Here is an 11631-nt window from a genome sequence, read left to right as displayed (position 1 = left end):
TTACAGGTCGCGTGTTTGATTGCTTCATACAGAATAATGCTTTCTTTGAAAATTACCCATGTGGAACCATTCATCAAACAATATACTGTAAACTGTAAACGATTGCTTGCCTTTTATATAGAACGAATTTGTACCGAAACCTCATTCACTTGACAATGGCTGGTAAGAATTTGTGTTCGTCTGAAGTACAGTTATACACAGTGGAATGTTACATTTTTACAGTTAACAGTTTGAAGGGATAACCTAGCTTTTACCTAGAGGTTGAAACAATTTCTACTAGAACAGACCTTACTGGCAAGTTACTATAATAAAGGTAATGTAACAGTAGTTTTAAGAAAACATTAGGTTATATTTTATAGTAATAATCTCTGTTGAATAATAGGATAAGACTATACAACTACAGTCAGATACGGTACAAAGAAACGGCTGTCAATTTACATTAGATCAGTATTATAAAAGGTTAGTTTAACAGTAAATACTAGATTACATTATTATCGGGATACAACTAGAAATAGTATGATTATTCCACTTTTGGACCTAACTATGTTGTGTGTGTATAAGTAGGGCTTATATTCTGGTGTACCGTAACGCACATGGGTAAACGAATTAATATTCTTATTATTAAGTCAACTCTCTCAATATCGAACTATCCCCAAAACCCCAAAACTCTTCTAAAACATACCTTTTCAGGCCAAGAAAGGTCAAAATTCAATAAAAGCAATATTGGGAACAACCTGATGATAAGATAGACATTATTACTGTCAGCCCAGACGTGTCAGGTAATCAAAGAATTTACGTTAATATCAATACTTTGATCGGGGTTCATTTCCTTTGATTGTACATTCTAGACTATATATTTTATTTTTACATTTTAGTTTTTTAAATAATATAAAGAATAAATAGAGAGTAGAAGAAATGCAAATGTCAACTTATGATATAGACAGCTACTTAAAGTTCTTCTACTGTGATTATAATTACAAAACATAAAGAGATAATGCGTCTGCTTTGAAAAGGTGTGAAATGGTTTGTGACGTAGGATTAGAGGTAGGCCTTATAAAAGGCTAAGAACAATAGAAGGGATGAGATGTGTGAACCAAAGGCTAAGGAATGCATCATTAACCAAAATTATAAAACTTGCCAAAATTTGACGACCGACAGAGGGCGTGTTAATTAACATTTAGTTACATATTGAAGATAAAATAACTCGAGATGTTAAAGATGTATTGTCCCCTAAAAACAATGAAAAAAAAAAATAGGGCCATTTCGCCGTTTTAATAAAGTTAATAACTTCTGTAGAAAAAAAAAATAAAATAATGTTTCACTTATAAAATGACAAAATAAACGGTTAAAATCAACCAGTCGATTTTACCTTTTTTTTTTCTTTCAATTTAAAGTGAATATTAAAATGGAATATTCAACAAAAACATTTAACTATTTTTTCAGGGGACAATACATCTTTAATAAGATTTTATGACGTAACCAATATATCGATTTTTCTTTAAAAAATCAATAGGCAAGGTCTGTTGGTATATCTGATATATTCTAAATACAGAATTCAGGACGATTACTTGGGAATTGTTGAAGCTATCGTGCAAACAATCTTAAATACTGTTATATAATAATAGCAAGTAATACTAGTTGGCAAATGCTCTTTGCAATTCCTTTTCCAAGGAATATTAGAGTAATGTTTAAATTCAATATTGGTGCAATTATAATTTTATTAAAATGTCTTATTAGAGGCTAAAGTACCAAACTACCAAACCTTATGTGATAAAAAATGTGATGTACCCACGGTCATATCACTACGTGTTTTTCTCCTTGCAGGGCTTTATAAAAAGGCATACTTAAACGTGTAGTATACATTTTCTACTGAGCATGTACATGAACCAAAAACAGTGGTAAGTATGGCTAAACACTTGGAAATAGACAAAGCATTAGTGGGGTTGTCTCAATGGTTTGACCAAGGCAACGCAATCTAACAACGGCCTGCCGATCTCCGGAGATCTGTTTAACTGTGACTGGGATACGATCCTCGCTGGAGAATATGTACTGTTGGTATTTGTCGCAGCCAGACATAAAATCAAAAGATCTTGGCAAGGCGAGCTCGGTGTCCTTTTGTTAGATTGACTTGTTAGGAGTTGTTATCCTCATGGGGGTTGCTACTTGATACATTTTATACACTTTTTGTTTCAATACAAATCTATAGTTCTGTGCTAAAAAGACTTAAATACCTTAAATACCATTAAATAGCTTCATTTATTTATCTTGGTAAATAAATATTTGTTTGTTTGTGGCCAGTATATGGTTTCAGGAATCATTGTAGTTCTATGTGTGTACAATACAGTATTACGAATCTTTGTAGGCCAAGTATTTCATTTATTTAATTTTACTGTATATAAAGACACAATAAAACTACAACACAGAAGTCATATTCTGTGAACTAATTAATTGAAGACATAACCTAACTTGAATTAATATTTTCAACATTACCAATACTAGTATTATACAAAAAAAAAAATCTTTTTACGTCATATTTCGACAGAATTTCAAATGTTAAAACATCGTGCCGTCGTATCTAAAGTGATACGTGTGATGTTCCCATGATATATGATACATAATGATGTCATATCACTACCATATCTAAGCATATCACTACCAAATTTGGGCACATCATACTTTTCTTGTCAAACTAGTTTGATAGTGTAGACAGAGCTTAAGTGATTTTGTTCATTATTGTAGATTTTGTTCGATTGTGTGCGACACACTAGGCCATCATTAAATAAATGAATAATAATGTTTATTAATGTTTAATGTTTTATTCTTTGATACAGACAATGGTTAGACGGTCATCAATACAAACAAAGTGGATAGGAATATATTTACTACTCGTGTTCTCGAGTACGTTGGTAATATTAGGAATGATTATCAATATGCATAATAGAGACTGCAATGAACAGGTTATTCTGAAAACTTACGCGCTTATCAACTCTATGACAAATGGAAACCAGTTTGATCAACAGTGAGTATTAAATTCAAATTTATTTAACTATCATCTTGCATGTTATAGTTATAGCAACGTATGTATGTATGCACTGGGAAACAATTATGAATTCTGTTATTGTCATATTTTACAAACAGACAAAACAAATAGTTGTGCTTAATTATGGTAGTGATATTCCCAAATATAGTAGTGATATGACATCATCATGTCCATATATGGGCATATCATTTTGTTTTACCTCCATGGTTAAATATTAGATTATTTATAATGTCAACCAACTCTCGGTACTGTATCTAGATTTGCTCAGTAGTATCAAGGAATATTCGGTAATACAACACCACATGTATTTCTAGTATCACATTCCATAACCTAACTCTTAACCTTAATTAACAGCCATGTGATACAAATGAAATGCTGTATCGCCTAATTTTCCTATAATACTGGGCAAATATTGTAGTAGGCGGAGATACAGTACTGATAATCTGGTATATTCGTCGTGTAAAGATAAAATGATGATGGAGAAGCATTCTATATACTTAAGTTTAGAGTTTACGAATTTTTTTTATGCTTATACGTTTATTAATATGGATGGTATTTCCGAAATAAAAAGAAATTGATTGAATTGATTGATTGATTGATAACGTATGATTGTGGAAGATAATTGTATTTCTATTTAAGTAGGTCTAGGTTTCACATTAAACTTTTCTGACTTGTCACTATGCCCAGTGTGTCTTTCTAAATCAGCTTTACTACCGGCGTATATCTGTGGTTTTCTATTCATAGAATTTTCTTTGTTTGTGTATGATTGAATGAAACAATTAATTATGGTATTACGCACTTCTATTCAGTCAGCATGATGACATCAGACGCCCGCACCCAACCAAACTAAATTACTCGAGGCCATCCAAACAAAAGTTCACAGTATCATTGTTAAGCTTACGTTCACAGGGAACGGAATATGGTTATCCCGTGCCCAAAACATTTACATATTACAAATTGACTACTACTAATTTTATATATAATACTGATACTAATGCTTATAATTCCGTTAACCCAACGATTTGATCCTCTTGAAACCAACTGAAAAACATTTATACTTATTTGTTGTTTAAGGGTTGCATGAAATCAATATGTTGATATGAAGTTTGCGGTACACCACGTATATATAATCTGGATCGAGTGAGAACGATCAAAGTAGGCCTATTGATCGAAACGTCAGATACTCAACAGTCTTTTCAGAACTATTATATTATATATCATTATATGTATGACGTCGATTCCATATCAAATATCTTTGATTGTTACTGTAAGCACTATGTTAAAAGAGCTTGGGCACACAGATGTATTGTTCTAGGCGATAATATTCATATCAATCAAACTAAATGATTGATATCTATCTCACTAAATGATTGATATCTATCTCATTATAGTGTTAGGTCTACATTGTTGTTGCCCAATTCAATTTATATTGTACAGTTCCTACCTATTCTATATGTTTATTTCTTGTAATTTTGTATTTTTAGGTGTCAGTTCAATGGTATTGTTGTTACTGTAGTTGAATTGTTTTGACATGTTGACCTACGTCGACTTTTTATTGTAATTGTTATTTTCTATATCATGTTTTTTTTTTGTATATTTCTCTTGGATGCACCTTCCATTTGGTCGAGTGCCACTGTTGTAAAAGTGTATTCTCCAAATAAATTATTATTATTATTATACACGTGTGTACCGCAAACTTTAATCAACAATACTTATTTTGTAAGAAAAAACGGACTCAAGTAGGATATTACAAGTACATTTATTCATCAAATCACAAAAAATAATAGTATGTACAATAATTCAAAAAATAAATTATAACTACGCATCAGATAGAACAAAAAATATCCCATGATTCATGGCGAGGACGTGATTTGTAGTGATAATTGTTTAGGGGTATTTGCTATTCCGGATGTGTTTTTAATGGTAACAAATAATTTGGAACCTTTTGGATCTCAAGAAGAATCGGTTATTGGGAAAGTTGATTGCATAGTAGGGTAGTTGCCAAATTATGTTTCTAGTGCTAGTAAGTATTTATAAACAACTTTAATTTATCAACAGAAAATTATTATCCAAACTTTTACAAGATGACGAGTTATTATATAAAAAAATCAGGTATGTATTTTACAATTTACATTTAATATGTAGGCCCTTTATCACCGGAAAAAATAACATTGAAGACCCACCTAAGTTTTGAGATTAGAAACAACAGGGTATTAAAAAATGCATTATATTACGGCAATGCACACGTCTGTAAACGACGATTGACTGACGGACTGACTTTCAATTTACTGACAAGTAACAAGCAAAATATTTTTAATAAATTTATTGGTCAAAAATGTTATATTACTTAAGGGTATAGTACTGTAGGCCTAACTTCAACCATGTATGACCTTTAATTTTAATGTTTAGGCCTATGTAGATTTAACCTTGTTTGTATTTAAATCTTACACGATATACTTAAATAAAAATAATTTATTTTTTCAGGGGGACAATATAACTTTCTCTTACACTACTTTCTCTTAATGTACACTAAAAAAGCATTCGATGTTTACATAATTAACTGTGTTATTTGTCAACGTATAGAAATGGTATAGAATTACGAGATCTTCCAGACTTAGTAGGAAGTAGAGAACAAATATCAAGGTAGGTACAGTATTATATTTGTTTTCTTTCGTGGGTTAGTCCCACTTTTATTGTAATACAATTTATACTTAATATGCATACAATACTTTACCTTACTCTTTGTAGTAGTGTTCACATAGTATAATATGCATGGGAATAAAATACATTTATATACATAATAGGGACATATCAACAATGTTTTAAATAAATCAATTTAAGATGAAAACATATTAAAAGCGATTAAAATTGTTTAAAATTGTTGCGTTGGTAATAACTAAATATATCTTCCCCGACCCCCCCCCCCTCCCCCTTTCATCAAGACAAAATGGATGAAAGGAATGAAACAGTATGTATTACTCTGTATCACTAAAAAATAATACTTGGCAACATGAATAAAAATTGTGAAGTGGATTTGCCTAATCAAAATAGAATTTACTTAAACATTGGGTTGCAATTATTGATTTTTTGTGTGTATCACACACTTGTACCGTTGGGTTAGGATGGGTGGTATCATTTGTGAATCTACGTATAGGAGGTAACTTGGTAAACAAAATAGTAATATATATTTTTTTTAGTTTAATTAAGGTTTTAATCCAACGAATTTATTATATTTTTCCAGGAATGCTTTAAACAGAATCTCCTCCAAATTGACTTCAATGGAAGAACAAAATGATAGTGGGTAAGTTGTATCGTCTTACTGAATTACAATACATTGTTTTAATAAAATAATGTCCAACACATAATCGTTTCATTTAATTTATTTTATTTTAGTCCTGGAATGCTACAATTTAAGCCAATAGTTGAAACAGTGCAATTAAAGTAAGTTTTGCATAATTCTATCGTCATTATCATATTTTAGTTATGAAAATCATTATTTTCAATGTCAATGTTCAGTTTTCAGGACGCTTCACGCGGCTATGAACCAATCGATATGTGCGTAGCCTCGTGAAAACGAAACATTGTTTTTATTTTTTGACACCGGACCAGAACCTTGCCCGAACAGATGTGAAAGACCATTAAGCGATGTGTTAAAATTGGTACAGTACTGGTTTTAAGTTATTTAATATTTATTAAAATGCTTTCATTTCATTTTGTTTACAGAGACCATATTCATAGACAGCCACCAAAAGAACAACCTAAAAAAGAACAACCTATAAAAGAACAACCTAAAAAAGAACAACCTAAAAAAGAACAACATAAAAAGAAACTAGAGTAAGTACACTTACAATCTGAAACTAATAATACCTAATATAGCCTTCAAATAAGACACCTTCTATGCAATGGAGACATAATTATAATGTATGATACGATATGATAATTGTCATTTAAACAACATGGTAAAAATGAAATTGTGATTGGTTGAAACATGCAAATACGAAATTATGATTGGTTGAAACATGCAAATATGAAATTGTGATTGGTTGAAACATGCAAATATGAAATTGTGATTGGTTGAAACATGCAAATATGAAATTATGATTGGTTGAAACATGCAAATATGAAATTGTGATTGGTTGAAACATGCAAATATGAAATTGTGATTGGTTGAAACATGCAAATATGAAATTGTGATTGGTTGAAACATGCAAATATGCATACAAAGACAATATATAAAGCATCATAACTACCATTGAGTCTAAAGCTATCTTTCAAATTTAATATTAAATAGGCCTACATCATGAATATGATTAGTTTCAAAGGCATGGTGTAATAATCAACATTAAAGATGTATTGTTCCACAAAAATAAGGGCCACTTTGTACTTTTAATAAAGTTAATCACTTCTGCGGAAAAAGAAGATGTTTTCACTTATAAAATGACAAAACAAACGGTTAAATTCAACCAGAAACCTTGTTGGCTGGCATCTGACATTTTGTTTTGCTTTAAATTACAGTTTTTTTCAGGTAAATAAGTTAGTTTCGAAGTGAAATAACTATATTATGGAACATCAAAATGGCAAAACTGGGGAAAATCATTTTTTTCAGAGGGACAATTTATCTGTTTTCCCATTACTCATCGATGCACTTAATGCAATTGATGAAGTCTGTCTAAAAATATTCTCCCAACAATGGTAGATATGAGTTTGAACTTTGACACTAATTGAATATGATATTAGAAGATCAATATACTTAAGTTTAGAGTTTACGATTTTTCTTTTTCTGTTTATAAGTTTAGTAATATGGATGATATTTCCGAAGTAAAAAGAAATTGAATTGAATATACAATCTTTTCATATTTTTAGTTTGTCAGACGGGTTAAGAAATTTTGAATTAGATCCGCATGAAGGTCCACCAAGGTGAGTTATTATATACATTATAAAAGTTTTTATGTGTTTGTGTAAAAAAATCCAACAGAGCATTCACATGTATATTCATTCATACACATTTATTCAGTTATTTAACAATAACTGAGGCCCGCACTAGAAGCAATACCTGTAGTCTCCCCAACAATACAAGTATATGCATAATACATACAATGAAATACTGTATAAAACAAACAATAAAATAAATAAAAAAGAAAGAGATAAAATATTGAGCATAGCATATAGTGTACAAACTTAGAAATTACATAAACCAACAGTGGTGTTGGTAGTCTATTTCTTACCTAGCTTACCTGGATAAACCGACAATAGCCTTTCTCCTCGAAGAGCGAAATATACCACGAAAAGTAGAAATTTTCATTGAATACCCTTCTCCACAAATGGTATAATCCACAGACTATGATCTCAGGTGGGAGCCTCCCAACAAACCACCATCATCATCAAGTAGTTTTTCTTGGTTACTAGAGATTCGTTGAACTTTGAGATGTCAATGAAATGACTTTAGCAAGCATTTTTAGTGAAGATATTTTCACTAGGCCAACTGGTGGGTTGTTTGCTATAGGCTATAGGAGCCAGGCCTAAGTGGATTCTTATGATTGTCGGATACGCACCAGTAACCCAATGCAAAGGACATTCATACCAGAACTGAATAGAACTTGAATATCCAAATGATAGTACACATTATCTTTAATTGGTGACTTATTTTGTTTTTGTGTATCTTAGAGATGTGAAGAACTATCCTCCAGCAAATGTAATAAAATTTAATCTCCAGAAATCTCTAAACAAGCACATCAACCAAGATCACTTGACTCATATTCGGTAAGCATATCAATAACTGTACATTGAGTATTTTTTAATATATTGAAGGCTATTAACAATATCATAAGTGCAGCACAAAGTTGAATTAAACAATGTTTAAAATATAAAAATATAAATGAAGACAACTTACGGAAAATGAAATTCAGTGGCTGGATGTCAAAGATACATAATACATAAATATTCAGGAAAATACACATTTATGAGTTTTTACGTAAAAGCAACATCTTTCAAAATATTGAAAAACTGAAATAATGCACGGTACGTACGCAATTCGCCAATTAAATGGTAAGGATCAATTTTAAGTGTTATAAAATAAGTTATAACAGCGAACACTGCTTAAAGAAATAATTTTCTAGTATCCGAAAAGTAAAGATTGAAAAAAGGAGAGAAAGATATCAGACGTTTACGAATTTCAGTGTTACCTAAATTGTGTTTCTTTTTTAAATTAATACAGAGAAAACCTGGTCAAAAGTGGGCTATCATTTGAAAGAACAGTAACTACACTAATCTTAAATGATACAGAAGAACAGACAGAGGAACGCAAGCGGAAGCTAGAAAGCAAAATGCATACACCGTTTGAGTCTTGTGCTGTCATTGGAAATGGCGGTATTCTAGATAGAAGTTACTGCGGACCAGAGATAGACGCCCATGACTTTGTAATGCGATCAAACATGGCCCCTATTGATGGTTTTGAAGAAGATGTTGGCTCAAAAGTTGACTTTATGACATTGAACGGCGAAGGTACAAAAACTCTATTAAAATGTATTAAAAAGTACAATGATTCATGCCGGAGGATATACAACAGTATGAAAACTATTGATAAATCAATTATTTGGTTCTCAAAATATGGAAGCTTAAATCAGAAGTTTACAAGTCTTATAGGTAAACATTTTAATTCAACAATAACGCATCCATCGGAGCCGCTAAGTGAAGAATTAATGAAGTAAGTGATCTCTAATAATTCATTCTCGTTCAATTCATACACGTGAAAGACAGTTCATGCTTGTTTATTTAAAGACATGTTTACACTATGGCGATAATAAACGACGATATAGAGATAGATATATTTCCTACAGAAAACAACAGAAATTAGAAAGTTTCATCCTAATATCATACGATAACCATTTACACTGTCTTCGGTAATCAAATGACATCAAATCAAACCTTTACAAATAATTTCAATTATTCAATCAATAGTACTCTTTTTTCTACAGATTTTGGGACATCACAGAACATCCTTCGTCTGGCCTATTTCTATATTCAATTGCTGCTCCACTGTGTAAGACAATCTCTCTTTACGGCTTTTATCCATATAGTAAGTTACCAAATGGAAATCCAACACGTTATCACTATTACGAAAAGTTTTTTATTGACGAATTTGACATGGGTCACGATCTTCCAAAGGAGTTCAAACTGTTGATGAAACTAAATCGATCCGGTGCTTTAAGACTTCGAACAAAACCATGTTTCTAAGTGGTTTTCTTTACATTCCAATAACATGCCAAAAAAAAGGGTAATCCATTATTTGATTACGAGGGAACTTTATCGTATATAATAAAGTTATTTCAAAAGTATGCTGAACTGTATGCACTGTCAACCGTATGCTGGAAAAATCCTATTATGCCTAACGCCGTGGTATAGCATAGGAACATGTAATTCCATCCAACCACTATGTAATTTAATTAATATTGTTTCACATCAATCTTTTACTGTATAAATTATGTTTAATGTTTTTATTTAGAGATGTATTTTTTTTAAATGTGTTTCCTCATTTTTATTATTATCCTCATCTTTATCGTTCAGACATATTATATCTGAAACATACTATTTTTAGACCTCCACTTTAAAGGTTAATTTTTATAGTTTCTTAATGTTCTGGCATATTATGTTTCTGTTATGCACATTGAGATATTTACCTAAATGCGTTATACGCTATATAGGCCTAAGCCTGAATAAATAGTATATCAAACAAAAAATTAATCGTATTATCTATATATATACTTTCGATACTGATTTTAACCACCTGATGTTTAATATTGTTAATACATTTTTTTAAATATTTGTTTAATTGTAAAATCTCTTCTATTTAATGAGGAAATAATCATTCTATATCATATCTTGTGCAGTGTTGATATATACAATGAATAAATAGTACAATATTTTAGTAGAACTATACACTTGAGTTACATTACATTTATTTATTGACTAATAACTGCGATTGTAAATATAGTTATTTACATTTTAAAAATATATTGGTCGTGATTTGCTGAGAGAATTCGTGCACTAATTATCGCTGAAAAACGTTCAGTGAGGGTATTTTGAACGGACAAAACACGTATGGTAAATAGGCTATAGACGACACGAATGTTAAGAAGTAGACGTTTATAAACAGTATCTGTGTAGTAACCGTAGTATAGAATTTTTACCTTGATAATAAAAACAATGTTTCACGTAGTGTACACGATGACTTGGTCTACCTACATACAAGCCAATGCGTTGCAGCTGCAAGTGGTTTTTATATGACAGAGAACTATGAATTGAACACCTACCGTACCTTCGTGTGGTATATCAATAAACCATTACGCCAGTTAATGTCCTTATCTTTAGACTTGCATTCTTCTTTTAATTTGTATTCTTCAATATTAATCCAAAAGATGTAGGCATACGACGCCAATTTCAGTGTGTGTAACGGTAGTAAAATCCACGTATTTCACGACATACTAGAGTGAGGCTGGTATCTGTATCATAATACTATTCCTCTCTGCGCATGTCCAGTAGGTAGTGTAACTGCTTAAGGAATGTCGTAAAGCTTGGTTCACACTATGACGTAA

General features: G+C 31.1%; 1 protein-coding gene across 1 annotated transcript; it reads left to right on the top strand.

Annotated features, from left to right (window-relative positions):
• On the top strand, positions 1 to 11631 carry LOC140057114 (uncharacterized). Its single transcript, XM_072102656.1, has 12 exons — positions 1 to 313; positions 1825 to 1898; positions 2832 to 3019; positions 5099 to 5152; positions 5624 to 5683; positions 6282 to 6341; positions 6434 to 6481; positions 6764 to 6874; positions 7904 to 7957; positions 8705 to 8800; positions 9255 to 9743; positions 10015 to 11631. Exons 3-12 carry the CDS (start codon positions 2835 to 2837, stop codon positions 10271 to 10273), a joined length of 1416 nt encoding a protein of 471 aa, XP_071958757.1. The 5' UTR covers positions 1 to 313; positions 1825 to 1898; positions 2832 to 2834; the 3' UTR covers positions 10274 to 11631.

The sequence above is a fragment of the Antedon mediterranea genome, chromosome 8 (assembly GCF_964355755.1).
Source record: "Antedon mediterranea chromosome 8, ecAntMedi1.1, whole genome shotgun sequence".
In the NCBI taxonomy this organism is placed as follows: Eukaryota; Metazoa; Echinodermata; class Crinoidea; order Comatulida; family Antedonidae; genus Antedon; species Antedon mediterranea.
The sequence above is the reverse complement of the archived record's forward strand: the minus strand, read 5'-3'. Positions and strand labels throughout refer to the sequence as shown.